This window comes from Colletotrichum orchidophilum (assembly GCF_001831195.1).
Source record: "Colletotrichum orchidophilum strain IMI 309357 chromosome Unknown Scaffold_100.1, whole genome shotgun sequence".
In the NCBI taxonomy this organism is placed as follows: Eukaryota; Fungi; Ascomycota; class Sordariomycetes; order Glomerellales; family Glomerellaceae; genus Colletotrichum; species Colletotrichum orchidophilum.
Genome location: NW_019173056.1, coordinates 27,160 through 50,594, shown reverse-complemented (window position 1 = coordinate 50,594; position 23,435 = coordinate 27,160). Strand labels below are relative to the sequence as shown.

Genomic DNA, 23,435 nt, shown 5'->3' with positions numbered 1-23,435 from the left:
CTTCTCCGGCTAACTCGACCTGGTTGACGAAATATCGCCCTTCGGTACGTAGCACCTCAGCCACCTACAGAGTCCCGTACGCGACCCGGTCTAACTGACTGCGGCTGTCACTGCCACTCTATCCGTACTCCAGACTCCCCATTCGTGGGTGGTGTTGATGGCCGCTTCTGCCATTGTGACGGACTGCGAGACTTACCCGGCCGACCAAAGTCCGACCCGGCTCACCTCTTCTTCTTCATTCAGGGCTCAATGCAATGTCGCAATTTCGCCGCCGCCCGATCAGCCCAGCCCAATCCAGCCCTGCCTGCCTGGCCACTCTCTTCCTGGTGTGATCTCTCCCTACCCTGCACACCATCGCGATAAGCTTGCCAATCCCGAGCTTCTCGGAGAGTATTTGAATCAAGAGGGCAAGAACAGCACGAAAGAAAAAGACGGCTTCTGGAGACTGGCGAGACTGGCGAGACTGGCCCAAGGTCCTGTGTCTTTCAGCGTATCCAGACTCAGTACTCTCTCACCTAAGAGCGTTACCCAATAAGCCATCCAGCGGCATGCCCCTTTTTTTGAGTTGTTTCCTAGGTCTTCGTACCATACCTTGGCCCTGTCTTGTCACCTCCTCGGGACAAAGGACTGGGACCTTTCTGCCATCTGCCGTGGCCAGTTCGTGTCCGTCCCAGTGTTCGTACAGTCCCGATCCTAATCGGTCACGCTGAGGTGTCGCTGCCTTGAGCAGCTTTGCCTCTGGCCCGCCTACCTTACTCTGTAGGTGGTTCAGGCCGGCGCCACCTCGACGTCTGCTCCCTCCCGTTATTATGCCGCCGTCGCGTCCCATCCTCATTCCGTACGCTTTCTGCTCGGGCAATCATTGCCGTCGGCGTTGCCTTTGGCCGAGCGGAGAGTAGGAATATTCGTCGTCCTTTGATCTAGCTTGACTTGCCCTTCCTTCCACTGTCATGACTCTCCGTGGCTGCTCTTGTCTCGAACGTGTTTGTTGCACACTTGGATTCTATCCATATACTCCAGGAGATGCAGGTTGCAGCAACTTCATCTGACCTCGACGCAAGGACCTAGCTTCCGGTACTTCCAACTAGTAGGCCTCCAAGACGGCCTGTACCCTCCCTCCCTTTTGCTTTGTACCTGCTTGAGGGTCGACCGATTCACTATCCAGGGCCCCCACCAGACGGACGACCACTTTTCATTGTCCCTACGTCCAAATTTTGTACCTCTGCACATACGGATACCCCTGGCCAACTCAAGCACCAAATCCCAGCTTGGTCCAGGTTCAGGCCCTGGGTTCTTCGAGGCAGCACCGCCGCAGCAGAGAAGGTGTGCAGCCGTAGCAGCGACAGCAGCAGCGACGGTAGCGAAGGCAGGGAGAATCGGACGGGAGACTGGGCAAAATAGAGAGACCTGGAGAGAGAGAAGGAGAGCATTTGGAAGGGGGAAAATAGAGGAAAGAGAAGAGGATCCACCTCTGTCTACACGGCGACCGCCCCGGCCCTTGGTCCTCCTCTCGTTCCCCTTCAGTGTTTGCCCCCCCCCTCTCCCCCCACCTCCGTCCAGTCACCAGTCCCTTCTCGTCCTGTTCCCCGTCCCGTCCTCTCCTCTTTTTTCTCTCCCATCTCTTCCTCCGTCCACTGCCAGCCGGCCATCTTAATCCACCTCCCAGTTTTGCTCCATACCTTGCCTCCTCTCCCGCATCCGCCCATCTCTCTCCTGTTCCTGTTCCTGCTCCTGCTCTTACTTCGGCTCCTACCTCGCTCCTTGCTCCTGCCCTGCCCTGTCCACCCGACTACTGGGTTTTCTGCATAAGCCCTCCCCCCGGCAGGTACCGCTAAACAGGCCGACAAATCGCAGCCACGGCAGGTACCTGCGCTTCCTCTCTAATAATTCAACCACCCCCCCAGGCCAACCATCATTTCCTTTCTACCCTGCTGTTTTACTGGTCCGCGCAAAGCAACCCCCCTGGAGCTTGCATTCCCCTTCCATCTGGAACTGGACAACCACCACACCTCTCTTTCCTCCCTCTCCACCGACTCCCGCTCAATTTCAATTCCAACCCTCAACCCTCATCCAACGACCGACGACCACCTCCTCCCGATCCGACCTCCTCGCCCGCTTCCACCACCACCACAACCACTCCCATCACCGCCGCTTCTACCGCCGCATCTCCCCATCAGTTGACGCCCCTCTCGCTCCGCCATCCCATTGATCGAGGCCGACAGTCCACGACGATGAACTCTCAAGGCCAAAATGATGTGTCGCCCGAGGCGATGCAGGCGCGCATCCAGCAGGCGCGACGCGAGGCTGAGACACTGAAGGACAGGATCAAGAGGAAGAAGGATGAGCTCGCCGATACCACCCGTGAGTCTTTCCATCGTCAATTCATCTCGGACTGCCATCCCTCCCGTTTCAATCGAACTACCCGACCGCTCGTCACGCTAACCACACTTGCTCGACAACAGTCCGCACCGTCGCCCAGCAGGCCCACGAGCCGATCCCAAAGAACCAACTGATGAAGGCTAAGCGCACGCTCAAGGGTCATTTGGCCAAGATTTACGCAATGCACTGGTCCACCGACAGAAGACACCTCGTCTCCGCCTCGCAAGATGGAAAGCTCATCATTTGGGACGCCTACACGACGAACAAGGTCCACGCTATTCCCCTCAGATCATCGTGGGTCATGACCTGTGCCTACGCCCCCAGCGGTAACTATGTGGCTTGCGGTGGTCTCGACAACATTTGCTCCATTTACAACCTGAACCAGCAGAGGGAGGGCCCTACCCGCGTCGCGAGGGAGTTGTCTGGCCATGCCGGTTATCTTTCATGCTGTCGCTTCATCAACGACCGCAGCATTCTCACCTCATCCGGTGACATGACATGTATGAAGTGGGATATCGAGACGGGCCAGAAGGTTATCGAATTTGCCGACCATTTGGGCGACGTGATGAGCATCAGCCTCAATCCGACCAACTCCAACACATTCATTTCAGGTGCTTGCGACGCTTTTGCCAAGTTGTGGGATATCCGAGCCGGAAAGGCGGTGCAGACATTTGCCGGCCACGAGTCCGACATCAACGCAATCCAGTTCTTCCCCGACGGCCACTCCTTCGTTACCGGCTCTGATGACGCTACATGCCGGCTCTTTGACATTCGCGCCGACCGCGAATTGAACCTGTACGGCGTAAGTGGGCTGTCAAGAGATATGAGACAAACTTCTGAGACGTTGATTACTGACCTGCTGGGTGATTCAGTCGGAATCTATTCTCTGCGGCATCACTTCCGTAGCGACCTCAGTCTCGGGGCGCTTATTGTTCGCTGGCTATGATGACTTTGAATGCAAGGTACGTTTGACAGCTGGAGACACTTTGTAGGTGCGAATTGACTCCTAACGCTTTTACAGGTTTGGGATGTGACGCGTGGAGAAAAGGTCGGTTCTCTTGTCGGCCACGAGAACAGAGTCAGCTGCTTGGGCGTTAGCAACGACGGCATCAGCTTGTGCACAGGGTCATGGGATTCACTTGTACGAAAACTCTCTCCCCTACCGAGATTCCTTGAAATTCTGTACTAACCGATTGTGACAGCTGAAAATCTGGGCCTACTAAACCATCCTTTCGACCCTGATAATGACGGAGTCCTGTCTGGATATACTGGTTCCAGTACCCGCGAAACCATTTTAATCTTCTGTCGAGTGGTTATTTGGCCAACTTAATTTTCGAAACCCTGGTGCTGCCCTTTTCTAATCCGCGAGTACTGGCACACACAGGACGAAGTCACGACATACCTGCTCATACCAAAGCTCACTTTTCTCATCGTCTATCAACTCAGCTGGAGCCGCCCTTTCGCCGGCACGGGCCGGCTGTAGGAACTAAAGAGGGCCTCCTTTTCTCTCTTGTCACGCCAGCCACCACCAACCATCCTCATCGTCAAACGATTCTTTTGCACCATAGTTCTCTTTTTTGGGGGCCTTCATTCTAGCACCTGGTTGTTAGATGGGGGCGGTTTGTAACACATTGGTGGTTTTTCCATATGTGGCCTTTCCCGAGTCATGTCTGCTTCACATCTCCTGCAACGTATGCCACCGGATCCGGATACGACAGGACCGCCAAGGAGGGAACGGAATCGAGGCATTTTGATACCCCAACGAAATCCAATCCTACGCACTCATAGACAAGCAGAGCACACGATTTCGACACCGACCGAACTCTCGCGGCTCGAGAGGGGAAAGTGCTACGATTCGCAGCAAGGAGTTTTCTATACCATCGAAAAGAATTTTTCCGTCGTCCGATAATCACCTAGTCGCTTATTTGTCCGTCGAAAAAACACGCGCCGCATCGTTCGATCCCGCATTTCCTTATTTTCTCCATTCCTCCCGTGGGCGTCGGTCCGGTAGACGAAAGCGCCGCATGTCCCCGCTATGTCGTCCGAGGCGACGCGAAGCCGAAGTACAGTAGAGACGAAAACGGATTGCCTCGTAGAAAGGCGGGAAGAAGTAGGCCTAGTTGACAAGGAGGTCGGTTTGTTTTTTGGCGGCGAGTTGTCATTTCCGTATACAAAGGGGAAGGCGAGTCGGCACCGTGCGGCAACAGATGTCGAACCCTAGTTTCCCCGGGAGGTTGGTGTTTGTTTGGATGACACGGGGTAGGGTTTGGGTCGAGGTCCAACGGGGAAACAGATTCCGATGAGGGCCACCTACAGAACGAAGAAATGTGTGCATGGACGTGGGTGGAAGTGATGAAGATGTGTTTCTTTTCTTCTTTGCGTGGTCGCCTGCCTGAAGCCTTCCTTTCCTCCTATACCTACTTGTTGCCTGTACTATAGTTCGCGCTCAATGCTCGTTCATCTCCTGTTCAAGTGCCGACTGCCTTGGCAAGTGAATTCTTCCTATGGTTTGATTACGCCAATTTGAATCAAACCCGGTTCTGAATATAGCTCGAAATTCCAATTTCGACAGCCGCTTTGCTGATAGTAAAAGATATCAATCAAAAAAGGTAAAGCACAGTCGCGAGTCCGACGCACACAGTGTTCCCTCACCAGCGACAGAATTTGCGGCAAGAACTGCTTGGCTTCATCCGCAGGGACACTACAGTAAAGTCCACAACGACCGGCTGATAGCCGCATGGGGAAATGGGAGGGAACAAGTACTTCACCGTGCGCGAATGGATTAATGGATAGTGAACGAAAGGAGGGGACAACTGGTTGGGAGGACCAGCTTCGGCTGGTGATTAGCCTTCCCGTGACATGGGACGAGTTCCGGCCATACGTCTTAGAAGTTCCGACATCAACGCCGGCCCGGGAGGATAACGTATAAGAGAGTCATCCGTCGATGCTCCTTGGATGAGCCGGGGAAAGAGGCATTATAAATTATTGAGGAGCAATGGAGTATAGAAGAGAGATATAGACGGAAGGTGTCTCATCAGCAGGCGTCAAGCACAGCAGATCCGACGTATGTCTGCCAAAAAAAAGAAGACAAAAAGGGAGCGCGACTGTTGAGAGAGAGAGGCGCCAACATCACGAGACGACAGTACGCCATCCCTCTGGAAAATCATAGAACGCAGCAACGCGAGGGGCTGTAATCCTGTAGACGGCAGCAGCCGTGCGGTCTCGGTGGGGTATCTGGCGAGAGTCGTGGAAGAATTCATCTCCGGCAGGCCCTCGGCACTCCGTTCCGGCGCCGGTGGGGGCCACCTCGGAAGCTGCTGACGACGAGCATTGGAGGACGTTCTGGTGGATTCGGGAGGAAAGGCTGCATACAGGTGGGTTCTGCACCACAACAACAAGTAAGATGACTTAGCTTTCCCGCCCCTGACTTGAAAAGTTTGGAGTCCTCAAGATGAAGGGAGGGGAAAAGGAGGGCGGACGGGCCATGGCGTGAGGTTCGTCTGTTAATGACCCTCCCACCTCTCCATTGCCACGTGAAGCTACTTTGACCACGTGAAGAACAGGCCACTCGGAGTTTGACTCTGCCGTTTGCCGTACATCTCGGTAACCCAATCGCTCTCTGGTTTTCTAAGGGTTCTCCAAGCTCCGTCGGCGAATGGGGAAAAGTTGCAAGAGGCTCTCGGGCGATGGCATTGCTCGAGTCAGTTTCTCGCGTTGTTTGTTTCCTTCTTCTTGCGTGAGCGGGGAGTTTGTGCCGAGAAGTGTGGGAGGATTTGGTGGCCCGATGGAAGTTTGGAAGCGTCGCTGATCTCCCTAGTGCTCGTAGGGCTGTCGAGCTGGCTTCTATGCATGTAGCGTCGTACCAAGAGCTTCTCGAAGGCCCCCGCGATGAGCTTCAAGGACTTTGGGAAACTTTGACAATTCTGGAAACCAGAGTCTTCTCGGCACAGACAATGAGGACCATGGGCGGTCCCCACTCTCAAACGACGACGTCCAGCGCATAGAAATGTATGGTGGGAAATGTACAACCGCGGTTGGATCGAAGCAGCCCGGCTGCGGGCGTTGCATATCGCTTTTTGGCTACATTTTGACGCGGCTCCCGGCTACTGCAAAGGTGGTTAGACAAGTGGCAGCTAGGAACGAGCCCCGGGATGGGGAAGGAGGATTTGGTGGCTGACGCCCTCTGTTTGAGTTATACTTGGAAACCTCGATGCGCTTGTAGATGCAGAGATCCTAGCAGCCACGAGCCATGGGTAAATGGAGAATGTTGATGCCTAGGTAATGGTTGTCATCGAGCCGCATTGGTGACTCGGGTGACGCCTCTCTGCTTTGGTAGATCTTCCTTTGATCCCATTGAATGCAGACTGCATGAGCGTCCAAGGAGGAGCAAGATGTTTGACAGAACTTTGTGAGGTGTTGGTAGAATGTGATACACCCAACACTCCTCCCTCGGCTTGCTCTCCCTCCTGTGATGTACAGATGTCTGGCCATAACAAAGTCGCTGCGATCGGATAACGACTGGAGCCTGTGCAGCGGTATAGTGCCAGCAGCGTGCAGCCGGTACGTCGAGGCGCAGAAGCCAAAGTTGGAATATGAGAGTCAACAGGTGGGAAAATGTGTACACGTGCTGGCTGAAAACCGTTTGTTTGTTGTATCATCAACATAAAGGGGAATCGGTCACTAGGTTGCGAGAACTCAACCTTCGAGACGGCGCTGGCGGAGCCCAAAAACTGTTGGTTTGTGGCCACGGACTACTATGTATGATGGACGAAACTTTGACAAGGAACCTCCTGGACCCAAAGGCCATGGGTGCTCTATTCCTCGATCCTTGTCGCTCATGGAAGGTTTGTTTTCACCGCGGGACGCAGGTCTTTCCGTGAAACAAAGTCATGAAACCCGGGATTATATCCAGAACGAATATGGATCTCATCAACTTGCACATATCCTCTGCCAAATCTGGTGCCGAGTACCATCGCTTTCGGCATTTGTTTTGAATAGATTCCCGCCAGGATCAACTGACAACTGCGAATGTGACGCTAGAAAGTCCGAGGTGCGGAGTGAGCTGCCGTCACTGAGTCGTGTTCCGAGGTGGTTGGAAATGTGATTGAGTGACTAGTCAGCAACGCACGAGCAGTGTCGGGAGCCGTCATTCTGTGTTGTCCACGCGCAACATCGTATCCACAAAATGTCCGTCGAGAGGCATGAAACGGGGTATCCGGGACAGAGAAGGTGACTCATGTTTTGTTGGAGACATCGTGAGGTCTCTTCATACGAGTATGGAGGGCCATGCGATGCGCGACATAAAGGGGCATAGTTGCTGCTTGGGACCAAACGTTGTCAGCCGCGGATTACTCAACGACTATGATGGCTCACCGAGTTCGCACAACATAGGTCGTGTCAGCGAACAGAGTGATGGGAACCGATCGTCCTAGGAGCATGGCAAAGTAAACAGACGACACCGTCCATGACCACCGATGGCCTTGGATGATGGCTACTTTGTATGCTGAGTCGAGATTAATCAGCCAATATCCAGTTCCGAGGGTAGCTTGAGATGCCTCATGGACAGCCCGATGTGCAATGGATAAAAAATTCGGCCCCTCTCCAGCCTTCATCCGCATTGACTGGGCGCACCAACAAGTGCTGTCACCCGACGCCGTGGCCAAGTCTCGACCAAAGATGTAGCTAGATCAGGGAACGAAGGCAGACGATGACTTTCGGATGATCAAATGGGGCAAAATATGACGATTAAGCGCATGTCACTGTCAGAGATCTCTGGAGCTCATGGTGAGACTGCTGTGCCCCGTTTCGGGGTCTTTTTGTTTTGGAAAACGGGATGATGGAAGATGGAGAATGCCAACGCGCGGTGGGATGATGGTATCGTAGTCCGATGCCAGGCCAGCAAGGCCTCTTCCGCGGTGTCCAAGTTTCCTACGTCTCACGCAGTCCACATTTGCTTCGACCAGGAGATGTGCGTGCATTTGCCTGCCCCAGAAGAGGTTATTGGGAGTCGTTGTGCCATCATTAGGTAATGGAGTGGCTCAGTCTGACATACTGCTGAGAATATCCGCATATTTCCGAGCAATGCGATGCGGATTGCCAGTACTCCGTACCTCGCAAGCCTATGGGTTGGACGGTGGGTTTGCGGTTCGGCTCCACCGACAAGAGAAGGCGGCTTGGAGAAGGGCAGAAGATATTAGGTGTAAGACATTATGTCTGAACTTTGAATACGTACGGTACTTGATGCGAGACACTGGCGAATGAGGCATCAAGTCAAGGAACGTCGCTAATACCCGGCGGTATCAATCTCCTTCTCTGCCACAAATAGTAATAGTTGCCAGTTGCAGCACCGTCTCCGATGCATGGACCTTCCGCACTGGCCTGGTAAGGCGCAATGATTCGCACTAGCCGAAATGAGATACAATGTCTGAGGCAGAACGGGTAGAAAGAAAGAGACTGGCTCGAGGAAGGGAAAGCGATGGCTACCTTAGTGGTCCTATGTACCTAGGTCGATGCCACCTTGGGAAGACTTGGGAAGATACGAGATACGAGGCACTCGCCCATTGAAGAGCATTGGAAGCAAGTCAGCTAAAGCCTCTTTCCAATTGTGGTTGGCACATCGTACGTGGTGCGCCAAATTTGGGTCAACCACAGACGGACCAAGACGAGAAGTAGCGGTGTTTGTTCGTCTCGCGACTTGAAGTGTCTTGGCGTGGCTTCGGCACCTTTCATCGTGACCGGCCCGTCCATTGCTCGAGAGAAGGAGAAAAAAGGTCAAATGCGTGATGTCTCCAACGGGACGGCAGGGGAGGAACAGAAAGTGTACCAAATTAGGAAAATCACAATACAGTAAGGTAGAAAGCGGCTCAGCCAGCTCATCGACCTGCAGCGTGCAGTGTGCATCCTATCTGCAAGGTCCCGAGTTGCCCCCACCTCGTACTTGTTGCCATTGATTGGACAGGACCAGAGTGTGGAGGGCAAAGACGACGATGCGAAATGGAGAGAAAACCGGCAAAAGACGGGTCGAATGATCCTGACAAGCACCATGATCCCGGCAAAGCCACGCGGGCAGAGGAAAAGCAAGAGGGTGTGGTGGCCTGGTGGGTGGTGCAGAAGAACGACAGTTGCGGTTCTTCACCCTCTCTGGTCACTGGTATCTGATACAGCCCCCCATTCGGCCAAGCTCTTGCCGTCGCAAGGTACGGACAATAAATAAGGTAGCCTACAGCTAAGTACCTAAGGAGGTCCGTACCTCGAGGTACCTAAAGGTAGCCTAGATAACAGTTGGTTCAAGACGGCGGAACTTTGGCAGAAACTCGTTGATGCAGCCTGCGGAAGGTTTGCGCGTTCGCCGTTGATATGTGGTAAAGGAAATGATAGTAAATTGCCCATCTTTCTGCGCATTGCTTTAATTTGAAGGAACTGGATGGGCAAACCGGCTTGCATTGCAGTTCCAATTGCAGTTGCAGCTGCGGTTGCATTTTGACGAATATTACCTACACACAGCCGCCTCCCTTCTTTGCCTGCTCCGGCACCCTGGCTTGCCGGCTTGCAGCTTCAGACATTTCTCTTGGGACCCATTTTTCTTCTTGCCCCTTCAGGCCCTTCCCTCGACCTCCTCGTCGGTAAGCTTTGGGGTATCCTCACGCGTGACGACACCATCGTCGCTGGCCTCTGTTCCGTCTTCTGCACGCCCCAGTTCGGCATTCGTATCCTCCAAAGTTGACTTGCCCACAATCATCGATATCGGCACCCGAGGACAAGGATACCGGGGTCGGGCAGCTTACGCAAGGCTGCCAACTGCAAAGAAATTGACCGGCCTTGCCGTGCCAGCGTTGCACACTCGGTACGCCCGCAAACGATCATCACTCCTCTCCCGGCCACCCTATCCTCGTCTTAACATCGCGGACTACATGCCTCTTACCGCAACCAGATCTCACCTGGTCACGTCAACATCAAGGCCCAGCGATTCATCCACACGTTGCCGTCCAGTCTCCCCTGTTCGCAACCACGCGCCTTCGCCGCTTCTGAAACAGCCTGACGCACCCCAGGGGCTTCGCTGCCGACCCTCGATCCTCAACCCTCGACCCTCGAGCCCCCCTTGTGCCCTTTGGCGCACATCTCGCACCACTCACGCATCGCGCCAGTCTGTTCTACACACTGCACCACTGGGACCCGGCTCTCACCGCATCGTGGCCAGCGCAAGGGTTGACCCCTGACTGCGACCCCACTGCTTCGAGAAAATCCATCGAAGGGCCTCCATCCTTGCGATCCAACTCGTAGTCATCCATCTCTGCTTCGCCTCCCACCGTCCCTCTCCTCTCCCACCATCAATTGCGCGACACATCCTGTCCTTGTCCACACAAGTCACTTTGCTTGCTCTACTAGACGCCCTGACAGACCAACAGGGCACACCCTTCCAAGCTCAACGTCGCACGATTGCCAACAATTCACAACCTCCTTGTTTACTCCTTCTTTACAATACCCCCGGACTGCAACCTCCCTCTGACCACACACCCGTCCGCTCCTCCGTCCATCGTTCCGTATATAAACCAAGCTCCCTTCCCCAATCGCGCCGCACTGCAGTCACGATGTCGAACCCTACCCCAGCCCAGGAAGAATTCAATGCGCTGCTAGCAGCAAACTCCCGTGACAACAGCAAAGTACATCCCGAAGACCGAGACCACGACAGTCGCGAACAAGAAAGTCTTGACCTGGACGAGGAAGAGAGATATCGCAACTCCCAGATCGACGCCGCCATGCGTATGCCATCTCTTGGTCAGACCGGCTCCGACTTGAAGCTGCCCCCAGCGAGCTTCGATGCCGGTCGTACGACTGGCGTCAAGGGCGTCATTGCCGATGCCCGTAATTATGAGAACGCCCGCAAAACTTCCTTCATGAGCCGCGCGCGCACCACAGTGAGGCGTTCCATCTTCGGCCTCGACACCATCAATTCGCAACCGCAACCATCGCACAAGAGCGAAAGCGAGACAGACGAGGGCAACGGCAGCGACTCTGACGACAGCTTCATGCAGCAATGGCGCGAGAGCCGCCGACGAGAACTTGAGAGCGACTCCAACAAGGTCATCCGGAACCGGAGAACAAGTCCTAGCGTGCGTATCTACGGACGTCTGGACGAGGTGGACGCCTTGGGATACCTGGATGCCATTGAAAAGGTTTCTCGGGACACCGTTGTCGTCGTGTTCGTATATGATCCTGAGGTGAGCCCCATTGAACCTGCAATGCTCTTTTCTGAGTACTGACGAGAGCTACAGTGTGACGTCTCTGCAACGATAGAACACGCCATGATGCCTCTTGTTTCGCAGCACTCAACAATACACTTTGTCAAAGTACACTACCTTGACATTGAGTTCGACAACGCCGCGGTGCCTGCGATCCTGGCATACCGTAACCAGGGTGACATGATCGCCAACCTCACAGGCATCATCGAAATGATCCCGGACGACGAGATGTTTGGTACCGACACGCTGGCACGGCTTTTCCAGAAGCACGACATTCTATGATGCAAACACGGGCACAAACAGCATTCAACAAACGCGAAAACAACTTCATCTCCTCTGTTACGATACCCCCCCATTTTGCAGCGCGTTGTACTCCGCGAGCACAACGATCCCCTTTTCTGCCATTTTCATTGCTCTTTTCGACTGTCCCGTCTCTGACCCGGACTTTTGGTACGTGGAGCAGAGTTTTCTCTGGAATAGTCTCGTCATCTTCTTGGAAGACGTCGGTAAGCCGTTAGGTTTTCCTTTTGGATTTTTTGATTCTGTGATGGCGTGGGGAGGTTCATGCCCGAGATGTCGGTTATCATGCGAGAAACGTATTGGCTGCGGGTTTATGAAGAAAAAAAAAATGCAATGTCATGCAGCAATGGCATCTGAGGACTGTAGGCTGGGTTCACGAATTTTCTTAAGCGATTCCCTGTAAAATTAGTAGGCCTTTGGGGACTGTTCAACTATCTCACACAGTAATGTAGGCGTGTTACTCGAGAGTGCATTCTCGTCTTGTGAAATAGAGGTTACATTGTATATTCATCACATTTGGGGGCAGGTTTGTAGCACCCCTGGCTACAAATAATGTCTTCATCATCAAAGCAGCGGCAGATACCGAACGAAACCATCGATTAAGGGAAGCAGGCAGTGATGACAGCCTCCTAGGGCTGGAACGGGGGGCAAGGATAAGGACCTCGTTGGATTTACTGCTTCGGGACATGAGAGATTTCGAGGCAGATTGCGGGAGGAACACAAAGAATTGGAGCTTGCACGGCTGGCAAGTCTGTGTTTGAGTGGTCTCTAAGGTAGGAAACCAGGGCAAGGTAAGGGGGGCAATCCGGAGGGTTATACGCGCCAACAGGAGGAAATTGCCGCTGCACTATCCGTAATTCCGGTGTTATGTCAGGGAGCTCTCGCACCCCCGTTCAGATCGTTCTTGTCTCATAGGAACCAGAAATCCCGAGCCCGGGGAACGAAAATTCCGGCAACGTGCTCCGGCCGGGGAAGGGTAGGGCAAGGGCGAAAGGGGGATGGGCGGCGGGCTGACTGGTTTGCGTTTTAGACCCTCGTTTGCTCTTTGCTTCAGGTGTAGAGGCATGGTTTTGGGTGTCGGGTAGCACAGGTTTCGAATTCGGTTTTTCTTCTTCTTCTTCTTCTTCTTCTTCTTCTTCTTCTCTCATTTGCCTTGTTAGCGTTCCTGGAGCACATACCGCGTCCCTTGCCTTGAACCACCCAAGGGCGAGATATCCTGTGTTTGTCGCCTCGGCACCGCCCCTTCTTGACTTTCACCAGTATTTGAAGAAGCCAAAGACACACATATATATACTGGGTCTCGAGCAGTGACTGCGAGCCTTTGAGCAGATGATGACCTCTGACGCGCCGTGCCGCTGGGTTAAGAACGGCTCAGAGAAGACTCTTCCGTAGCAACCTCCAAGTCAAGCTCTTGAGTCTTTGTCTTCGTCACCTCAGAGACGATGCACCTTGTAAGGTAGTATAAGCAACGAGTCCGTTGGGTTCTAGTTTAAGTGTATGATGGTGCATCGAAGAAGGTCTAGAAAGCACATGGGTGAAATGGGACTAGACGTTTGCGAGTGATGTTGATTCGGTGCTGGAACCTGCTCGAATGATAGTGACGATGATGTCAGGGCCCTCGAGATGAGCTTTCGTGTAATTGATATCAGGAATCCAGTCCGTGGATATGGTTGAGTGATGCTAGATTTGTAAATTAATTCCAGGGACAGGCGCACATATGGCTCCCAGAACGATGCGACCATGGATTGGGACAATGGGAAAATACAAGGCATTCACAGATCAGTTTTCGGATAGCACTTCGAGTGAGAAAATTTACTTCTTCATCTTAGCAAGGGCTCGCGCATGTCACCTTCGAGGGAGAGTCTCTCCTAATGCCGGTGTTTGCAATGGTACTGTAGACACCCAAAGGGCACGAATTGCGATCTGTTTCTACGAGAAAATATAAGAAACTTGGGTCATGTCAGTGTAAGTGAGTTGCGTGGATTGAGGAAGCAGGTCCACTTTTCAGATGCAAGGCGCACAGCCACTTTTCGAACGTGGCGTATGCAGTGGGCAGTGGGGCATTCCCATTGAAGCCACACACCCTTTTCTTCGGCTGAGACATGGGATTCTTAAGTCGCAGCATCCCCGCCGAGCCTCGATAAGAGACAAGAAAGACGGCAAGAATGTGAAACATTCGGTTGACAAGCGGGCCTCACACACTCAGAGTCGAAGTTGAAGCCTCTTTTCCACGAGCCGTATCTGGACTTTTCGCGCAGTCGTGAAATTCGTTGCGAGGCGTCGTTGTACGTGGCAACCCGACCTGTTTGACCTTTTTCTGTGTCGCAAGCGGGCCGAAGTCACTTGGGCTTTCCACATTGGACGACTTGGACGTTAAGGTTGGCACCTTGCTTCAGCTTGCGTGAGGGGATGGATGGTTCAAGGTTTTGCGTCCGAAGCGGCAGCCTGGAGGCATGGCAACATTTGGCATCGTGACAAAGCGTGGAACCGAGTTCATTAAAGGTATGAAAGGTAACGGGCGAACGTGGTGGGAGAGCAGTTAAGAGGTTCGGCCCAAATTGTGCCCAAATGGAACCCGACCCAAGCGGAAATGAGGCTAAGAGGTGATGCTAGGAGGTGTGCGGATCTTCCTCCGTCCAGATGCCACTCGAGACCTTACGGTTCTCGAGCTAAGGTACCTTAGGCCCGTAGGTAGTGGTCGGTCGGGTGTTGGCAACACCAGCGGTTCCAGGCGGGGTGACGGTGGGCGAGTGGATAAGGTAACCCCGCCATGCCAGGTCGCAGCGGTGCGCGGTGCAAGTCGCAGCAGGCACCGATTTCCCCCGTTTTGTTATCGATAACAAGTACAATGATGCGGATCTGCTGTGAGGAGCTGCAATCAAAGTGGGCGGCCCAATTGCCAGTGACATTCCGTTTGAACGCGAGCTTTCCAGGCCACGAAGTGAGTGACGTATACTGCACTCTTTACGAATGTCAGATGTGTCTCCAAGGTGAAATGGGCACCATATCTTGCGCCTTCACTCGGGCCTACCTTAAGGTACAATGGACCCCGCCCCCACCTCCAGAGCACATGAGATGCGCCTGGCCGACGGCTGTTGGGTGATATGGCTGTCAGGGTGCTTTCCCTCGAGCTATCTCACGTCTGGCGCCTGCCAGTTAGGTAGTTCTTGCCAGTTCGACGTGGTGGCACCTGCTCGACTGCGGACGGCGATGCAGGATGCCATGTCGGGTAAATTAGGTAGGTACCTACCTACCTTCATGGACCGCCTGGTCTTGCCTCGCCTTCCGTCGCCTCTTCGGCTGCCTGTCTGCCTCTCAATGGTGCGCCCAAATCATGGATGTCTCTAGGTCTCAGCACCACCCGCCACCGCTCAGGTACATCCATCCATCCCGATGCAAACTGTCATATTCATCCACCACGTCTTTCCCTCACTTCCCATCGTACCCTGTGCCCTTTTCCGCTCGTCATATTCAAACAGCACTCGACTTCCCCAAGAATCGACTCGACTATTCTCCCACTTTTCAAGAAAACTACCTTACCAAACCAGATCCTGGCCCGCAGGCGCTTTGACGGTTAGGACCAACGTGAGCAACGCCGTCAGGTTAGTAGACTGTACCTTGCGCCTTATCTTTGTCGCAACTTCCTGATAGCGGCAGCCGCGTGACGTCTCCAACCTAAGTCATTGGTAGTCACCTCCGATAAACCGACCGCCATCTCGTCCCATCTCGTCCTATCCCTTCCAGTCCCTTGCCATTTCCCCACCCCGCGTTGGTCTTTTGCTTTCCGTAAGGCAACACCAGCTGGCAAGCACGAAGCATCGAGCACTTTCTCGGTAACCTGGACAAGGCAGGTAGGCAGACAGGTACAGGCAACACCTGCCACCGACCGACCCTGACGACGCACCCGAGGAAATAGCCTTTAACGAAGTACCGTCACCTACCCATCTATTCCACCTCACTTCAATCCTCTTGCACATCCCAAAGACCCGACCAGAGTTAGTTGAATCTCCTTTTCTCTCTACATCCCCGCCTCATCTTTGCTACCTAAATATTCAACATTTCGGTTCAGGTCGTTTGCCCCGAGAAAAAAAAAAGCAAAGCTTCTACGCCTCCCAACCGCCCGTCTGTTGTGTCAGCTCACGAGCGTGACCTGTTCCATATCCCGCTTTACCCCTCCATCCTCCCACCACCACTGCCACCACCACTACTCCATTCACTCCTACCACCACCCACAGCCGTCGACTTTCGAGTTACTCTTCTTTCTTCCAGCTTTCCGACCTCCCGAGGCATGACGGGATAACACTAAAGGCTAACCCTTGTTATCTCGGTATGGAAGAGCAGCACTGCGGCGATCCCACTCCAGACGTCGACGCATTCACCCAGAACCCAGCAGAATCAACAACCTTGTCGTCCTCCGAGCTGACCCTGCGATTTCCCCGACCGCAAGGCAACCGTCAGCTCGCCAGCTGGATTTCCTCCAGCGAACCCGACATCATGACTCCGTCAGAAGCGCCTGAAGATACCACGCTGTCTGAAAGCACGTACGAATTCATCAACACAGATGACGAAAGCCAGGATGGCCGTGGCACCGAGGCCGAGTCTCTGAGCTCTTTCGACTACGCCCGGCCCGATGACGTTCATAGCCTCGCTGGTACTGAACATACGGAAGACATGGCTAACCATTCCGATACGGACTCAGAAGACTCAGAGGACGCTGCGCAGGACAGGTCTCGAGCGTCATCTATTCAATACGCTGAGCAAAGCCTCCTCAACCCGTCTTCCCGCGTCGCCACGCCGCCTCTTGGTGTCGATGGCTCCATGGACATCGGCCAGCATACTCCGCTAGTCCAGTCCATCGAATTTGACGAGACGCAAGACCCAGTCTACTTCAAGCAGGTGTCTGTCAAACATACCATTCATAGCTTTACCGAAGAGCACTCAACCTCTATCGCCAAGACCCTCAAGTTCGAAGACCAGAGTAAGCGTCTCATTGCAGCAGTCCGTCAGACCATGGCGCCACATTGCCTGGCGACGAAGGAACCTCTCCGAATCATGTACACGGGCAGCCACGCAGCCAGGCACGACATCATATACAAGATCTCTTCTGCCTTTACAGCATCTGCATCGGCGGATGGATGCGGCATCAGTGAAGACGCCGGCATCTACAATGTCGTGCCTATATCATCCCTTGGGTCTCCCAAGGTCCCCGAAGTCGAGTTGATGAAGACCTCGCAATACCAGATCAAGGTCGAGAATTGCACGTCTGCTAAGGAGGTTGTCTACCACGGCGAACGTTTCCCAGGAGAGACGGTTTATCAAATCAACGTGGACGGTGATCGGACTTACCAGTCAGCTTTTGCTCCTAGCTGTTCCATCATTGAGCCCTCATGGACCTTACCTCATGTCGCCATCTTTTACGTCACGGAGAGTGACGATGAGGCTGTCCGAAATACCCGCAATGCTGCCTGGCACTTCATGCAACGCCACACCGTTCCTTGCGTATTCATCTCCAACGATGAAGTCTTCCGTCAGCCTACTGCAATGTGGGACAACATGGTCAACCAGCACGCCATCCACATCTGTGTGGAATCATCCGACAGAGCCATGCCGTCTGTCAAGCTTCCCATCGACCTGACCTCATTTCTCAATATCGATGCTCGCCAAATGAATCGCAATCTTGCCTATCTTACCGGCCTCTACGAAAATGCAGACGGGAATAGGGAAAGCGAGTCTATTTTCGTCAATCCGAGCAAGACTGTTCGTCGTCTTTGGCATCGCGCTGTCGAGGCTACGGAAGATATCGACCTCTGGGTTGTGGGCCAAACAGCGATTCTCATCTTCAGCGTTGTCGCCACCGCACTGCTCTCCAATTACTTCTTAGCAGGCTCAAGCACGCCGGCACTTTCGACAGTCTCGTCTACGACAGTCTCACCTAGTCCAACAGTATCCATGACTTCGACAGTATTGTCGACCTCGACATCGACGATCAACCTTTCAACGACAACTATCCGGGTGGCACAAAAAGCCTCATTAACGCCTGGTAATACGGCTGTAGCACCGTTCGCAGAGCTTGCCGACTTCCTTGCGGACAGGTTCCCCGACAAAGCCTACGTCTGCTCAGCAGAGAAGATCAGCCGCAATGAGATCTTGATCAAGATCCCCTCCGGTACGAAGATGTCGTGGCTCGCCAAAGACTCGATCACCATAGATGTCCTCAAGGGCGAGAGGTCTGTTAAGACTAGATTTTCTTCAACAGACGAGGGAATTTTGATCGAGATCCCGAAGTCAGAAGCATATGGGATTCTCACTATTGCTGTCAACACAACCCGGAAGCCTAAGGTCAACGAAACCTTTGTGATCGACTTCGGTAAGACTTTCCTCGAATATTACCTGGGATATGGCAAAGCTATTGCTTCCCATATCCTTGATACGGCAAGCACTGTCGCGCATCGGGCAGAGGAACGCGCCTTCAATCTTTCAAGCAGCTTAGACTCTGTTGTATTGGATGTTAGAGGGTTGTCTACCCGCCTCACCGCAAGGGTTGCGATTGCTGCGAACGCCATTTTCAAAGGTTCTACAGAGCTGTCTGAGAACCTGCAAAGCCTGAGAAAGCCGCATCGGCTACAAGAATTGAAAGACCGAGCCGACATGGTTCTCACGAAGGCCCAGATCCAATCTAAGTTGCTAGCTCTGAAGGTCCTGCAAAGGACCGAGGAGCATCAAGTCTACTTGGACAAGGCAAAGAGGCACATGGAGAAGCTACGTTTGACAGCGTCTGAGGCTCATAAGCAACGCTTGGATAAGGAGAAGAAGGAGATGCGAGCTCGTCGGAAGAGGGAGCGCCTGGCGGCTAGATGCCAAACAGGCACTGGCTTCTCTAGATGGACGCAGCAGTGCAGACAGCAAGGGTGAGCCTTATTTTACATGCAAGTATGGAGATACCTTGGAGGTCGGTTAAGGGCAAGGACGGGACTGGAGTTACTGGTATGGATTCTGTAATGGTCGTCTCATCTTTTTGCTTCATTCGCCCTTCAATGTTTAGTTATTCACATCGCCTTCCCCACTCTTCCCCTATCTCATTCGCAGATACGACAACAAGGTGAGGCAGCGCAGGGCAAGCTTCGTCGAGTTTCCGGTATCCAGTCGTTTTGAGGCGGCTGTAGGGCAGGCAGAAATGATAGACCACGAGCAGGCTTCTGCAATGATTCTTCAACTAGGCTCGTAAGAATGTCTACCTTTTTGTGAGCTATGCCTTAGTACATTGTGTGCCTGTGTTCGTCGTCCAAACTTGGTCCCAAGTTAGGCAGTTAGCTTGAAAAGGTTCCTGAGGACTGACAGCAGCATGCTCGTCTGAGAGCTTACCACTGGCAGTGCCTTTGGGGAGTTTCAGTGTGACAAAACTTGAAGCTTGCAAGCAAGCTAAACACCTGCCAATCATCTAATAAAAATATTTAGTTCAATAGTGCGGATAGGGCCGGGTGATGACCAAGATAGCGTCGAGTTTCTCATCTTCAAATCAGGGACTCCCCAGTGGCAAAGGCAGCGGGCTTGGTGATTGGCTGCGCGAATCCAGCCTTGGCTGTGGCTCAGGTGCATCCCCACAGAGTCAGGAGCAGCGGCAGTACCTTATGTACAGTGCCCTTTGATTTGGGTGGAGGGATACTTGCTGGTCGCAGGATGACCACTGCCTGAGCACCTAACAGCAAGGGCCAGGCCCGCCCGACACCCCTCCTGCCCTCCTGTTGTTGACTTATGAATGAGGGGCTATTTCCTCATTTTGTCCAACCCACTCCCAACTTCACCTCGAGCGAAGAAACATAATCATCTTTTGCTTTCCACTCTCCGAGCCCCCCTCACTGCAGAACATACCGCCGCTAGCCCTGGTAAGTCTTGTTCTCCTTGGTCTTTGCTCCCCCGCAGTCCGCTTCCTGTCGGTCTTGATGACGAGCAGGTTGACGCGCCCGGCTCATCTCGATGAGGGGCAGATTTAATCGTAATGCAAAGTTCTTGAGCTAACATTTTTTCTCCTCGTTTCCCATGGGTAGACCTGTACATCGTCATACTTCACCCAAAACAACTACTTCGTAAAAGCCATCACTATGTCTGCTGCCGAAGCTACCGAGCCCAAGGTCGAGGAGACCAAGCCCGCCGAGGTACGACTGCCCCTTCGTCGCACGCGCATTCGCCCCGCCCACAACATGCTTTTGTGCGAAGATGCCCCAAAGCTTACCGCGTCTACCGGGTTTCTGACGATGTGCTGGAGTGATGCGCCCTTCCCACTCTCTCGCATCTTCGATCCACCTCTATATACTTGTACGTGTGGATGGCTGACACTACCGCCTACAGACCACCGGCGAGGCTGAGAAGCCTGTGACCTCTTCTTCCGTTTTCTCCATGTTCGGAGGTGGCGCCAAGAAGGAGAAGAAGGAGGATGAGGACCGCGGTGACAACTCTGGGAGCGCCAAGGCCCAGCGCGAGGCTGCGAAGAAGGACGGCGAGGTATGTCGTGTCAAATGCTTTGCTTGGATATGGTGGTAGTGTGAGTATTTGACACTATGCTGACGTTGAAAATCTAGGAAGAAGAAGCCCCCGAGTCCGAAGATGTCCACTTCGAACCAGTCATCAAGCTGACGGAGAAGGTCGACGTCACCACCAACGAGGAGGCTGAGGAGCAGCTCTTCAAGATGCGCGCCAAGCTTTTTAAGTTCGTCAAGGAGACGACTGAATGGAAGGAGCGCGGCACCGGTGATGTCCGTTTGCTCAAGCACAAGGAGAATGGCAAGACCCGCCTGGTCATGCGCCGTGACAAGACCCTCAAGGTCTGCGCCAACCACTACAGTACGTTGTGTCAGACTCTGGCGCACCACCGACTTTCTAACATTGATTAGTCGTCCCCGAGATGAAGCTGTCCCCCAACGTCGGTTCCGACCGCAGCTGGGTGTGGAACGCCGCTGCCGATGTTAGCGAGGGTGAGGCTGAGGCCGTTACCCTGGCCATCCGCTTCGCCAACTCCGAGAGTAAGTCCATGTCGGATGTGGGAACTTCTTTGTGACCCAGCACGCTAACGAGAGACAGACGCAAACCTCTTCAAGGACTCTTTCCTTAAGGCTCAGAAAGACAACGAGGAGCTCTTCAAGGCCGCTGAGGGCGAAGCCGCCGCCGCCCCCGCTGTTGAAGAGTCTTAGAATCACCCCTACCTCCCAAATTCGTGAGACGATGAGGATGAAAGGCCCAGCACGCCGGGCTGTTTTCAATAACCGCCCCCTGCAACAACACCGAAACTAGCATCATTGTCCAACTTGTTTTTACAAACCCCCCGATACGAGGCCGGCTGGATCACTTCGGTGAGGAGAAGCTGAAGAGTGCAAGAAAGACCTGCACCGAGTGGTGTCTGTTTTCTAGCATTGATACGTGGATGGATAGCATCAAGGCTCAGGAGCAAGACACTCTACACAGCACAAATCAACAAGAATAAAGTCCCTTCTCAATTGATTAGACGTTCCAGTAGGAGAGATAGACGCGCCGATGAATCATACCCCCTCATTAGGTTATCCGAGTGTTGGCTGTGATGTTTCTGCAGGTGACCCCTGGGATGACTGATAATCGTCATCGACAGTGCTACTTTAAAAGGCGACGGGTGTCTTCATTTCACTGAGAAGGTAGCCTTTGGCAGGTTTGATCCTCTACATTCGAACAGTGAGCGAACAAAAAACAAGTTCAGGGTCAGAAGACAACCATTCAATTAAAGTCCTTGCTTCCTTCCCCGCAACACGCAACACGCAACACGCTTGCACGCGGCAAGCTTTCCAGCCACACCCTGGGTGTCTGCATGGCCCGAGCGTCACCCTCAGCCTTCCAGTAAACCTCCAAATCCTAACTGGTGAACTTCACACACTTGTTCAGTGCACATCCTAAACCTCCCCTCAAACTCGACACACTGCGCCAAATCCTAATCTGCCTTAATATAGCAGCCCATCATGATTGTTGAGGTAAGACATTGCGACCATCCCTTCCCCTCGTACCAGCGCGCTCCGTTGCGTCGATTTGCGACATCATCAACGGCTCGCTTTGCCCAAGCACCACCACCTGCTCGTTGACAGCTTGCGCTGCTGGCGAGCCGACGATGATTGCTTCCAGGAGACCTTCACGATGAATACTGCATATTCAGCTTTTCCAGCCGATCCACCATCTTGGCACAATGTCCCCTTCTTTATCCCCAAATACACTGGGAATCTTCAGGCTACACCGTCGCCAACCAAAACCACCACCACCACCGCCATGTCTCCCTCCCGAAAGGCCATGGCCCATCGCTCCAATGCTAACATCGAAATCAAGAGGAAAGTAAGGCTCGTCACCGAGCAGAACATCATGTAGGTTCAACTTGCAAACGCCCCTTCCCCCACGGCAGCAGAAGCTAACCCTTCTCTCTTTACCTTTAGCGACAAGCCTTCGCCCGTCGAGGATTTCCCCATGCGAAAATGGTCTATCAACGTCTACATTATCGGCGAGGACGGTGAGGAGCATCCGGCCGACTGCTTCCTCAAGGTCGTCTACAACCTTCACCCTTCCTTTGACAACCCAACCCAAAGTTCGTATACTCTGTCCACCACGGCTACTCTTCCTGTCACAGCTCGCTGACCGCAGGGGTTTCCAGCCTTCAACAAGCCTCCTTTCCGATGTGAAAACGAGGGATGGGGTGAATTCGACATGACGATCGATTGCTACATCACCGAAAAGTCAAAGCAGTCCCTCAGCCACGACCTCAACTTCGCAAAGAACCGTTACGAGGCCGAGCACACTGTTTCGTTCAAGAATCCCTCGCAAGCTCTCCAGCAAATCCTGCGCGACACAGGTCCTTTGCCATCGGACGATGACCGCCTCAAGAAGAAGGGTGGTGCCGGCAAGAAGGGTGCCCAGAAGTACGATTACGAAAAGATTGCCCAGGCACTCGAAAAGCTGGACGAGGATGACCTGCTCCGCGTTATCCAGATTATCAATGATAACAAGACAGCGGAGACATACATCAAGAGTGATGTCGATGGTGAGCTTGCGCCTGCTTCCCCTGGTGTCGATCTTTTGGCCGGTCAGTTTTCCTTGTGTTTGGGGATGCATGGGATCGACATTGGTAAACAAACACACTCGAGCGTGCTTAAGCTAATATTTTTTCTAGCGGGAGAGTTTTCCATTGATCTCTATACGATGTCGGATCAGATGACCAAGCTCCTGTGGGATTACTTGGTGAGTAAACAATACGTTCGGGTATAGATGTCGCAGGTCCTTGGTTTTCGAACCTCTGAACCACAAGCACTGGCATTTGCTCCCAACGTTTAGCATGGGACTGGACGGGAATTGCGAGTATGTTGGGCTGGATATATGACCGGCCGCTGACCTTTGAAAAGAGCAAGAAGGGCCTCGTCACTTAGGTTACCCGCCGCTCGCGGAAAATCACCTCCTTCTGCACCACTCCCGAAAATAGCTTTCCCCGCGACCGAATCGAGTACGATTGGGCAGATGAAT

At 53.3% G+C, this 23,435-nt stretch overlaps 7 protein-coding genes across 7 annotated transcripts; 6 read left to right on the top strand and 1 right to left on the bottom strand.

Moving 5' to 3' along the window:
• Nucleotides 1-2,231: 2,231 nt before the first annotated feature.
• CORC01_10247 (guanine nucleotide-binding protein subunit beta) lies at nt 2,232-3,602 on the top strand (the record flags this gene model as incomplete). Its single annotated transcript, XM_022621875.1, has 5 exons — nt 2,232-2,361; nt 2,463-3,181; nt 3,252-3,341; nt 3,401-3,520; nt 3,582-3,602. The coding sequence occupies 5 exons, from the start codon at nt 2,232-2,234 to the stop codon at nt 3,600-3,602; spliced, it is 1,080 nt and encodes a 359-aa protein (XP_022471591.1).
• A 6,744-nt stretch (nt 3,603-10,346) lies between these two features.
• On the bottom strand, nt 10,347-10,469 carry CORC01_10246 (uncharacterized protein; the record flags this gene model as incomplete). The annotated part of the gene is made up of 1 exon (XM_022621874.1): nt 10,347-10,469. A coding segment is annotated over one exon (123 nt), but the record flags the coding sequence as incomplete, so codon positions are not given.
• A 498-nt stretch (nt 10,470-10,967) lies between these two features.
• On the top strand, nt 10,968-11,900 carry CORC01_10245 (phosducin; the record flags this gene model as incomplete). Its single annotated transcript, XM_022621873.1, has 2 exons — nt 10,968-11,597; nt 11,652-11,900. 2 exons carry the CDS (start codon nt 10,968-10,970, stop codon nt 11,898-11,900), a joined length of 879 nt encoding a protein of 292 aa, XP_022471589.1.
• Nucleotides 11,901-15,311: 3,411 nt separating this feature from the next.
• Nucleotides 15,312-15,755, top strand: CORC01_10244 (uncharacterized protein; the record flags this gene model as incomplete). The annotated part of the gene is made up of 2 exons (XM_022621872.1): nt 15,312-15,520; nt 15,608-15,755. 2 exons carry the CDS (start codon nt 15,312-15,314, stop codon nt 15,753-15,755), a joined length of 357 nt encoding a protein of 118 aa, XP_022471588.1.
• A 492-nt stretch (nt 15,756-16,247) lies between these two features.
• CORC01_10243 (uncharacterized protein) lies at nt 16,248-18,830 on the top strand (the record flags this gene model as incomplete). The annotated part of the gene is made up of 1 exon (XM_022621871.1): nt 16,248-18,830. One exon carries the CDS (start codon nt 16,248-16,250, stop codon nt 18,828-18,830), a length of 2,583 nt encoding a protein of 860 aa, XP_022471587.1.
• A 1,187-nt stretch (nt 18,831-20,017) lies between these two features.
• CORC01_10242 (RanBP1 domain-containing protein) lies at nt 20,018-21,103 on the top strand (the record flags this gene model as incomplete). Its single annotated transcript, XM_022621870.1, has 5 exons — nt 20,018-20,071; nt 20,265-20,417; nt 20,495-20,756; nt 20,807-20,935; nt 20,994-21,103. The coding sequence occupies 5 exons, from the start codon at nt 20,018-20,020 to the stop codon at nt 21,101-21,103; spliced, it is 708 nt and encodes a 235-aa protein (XP_022471586.1).
• A 964-nt stretch (nt 21,104-22,067) lies between these two features.
• Nucleotides 22,068-23,341, top strand: CORC01_10241 (YEATS family protein; the record flags this gene model as incomplete). Its single annotated transcript, XM_022621869.1, has 5 exons — nt 22,068-22,288; nt 22,358-22,506; nt 22,573-23,001; nt 23,089-23,156; nt 23,318-23,341. 5 exons carry the CDS (start codon nt 22,068-22,070, stop codon nt 23,339-23,341), a joined length of 891 nt encoding a protein of 296 aa, XP_022471585.1.
• Nucleotides 23,342-23,435: the final 94 nt, after the last annotated feature.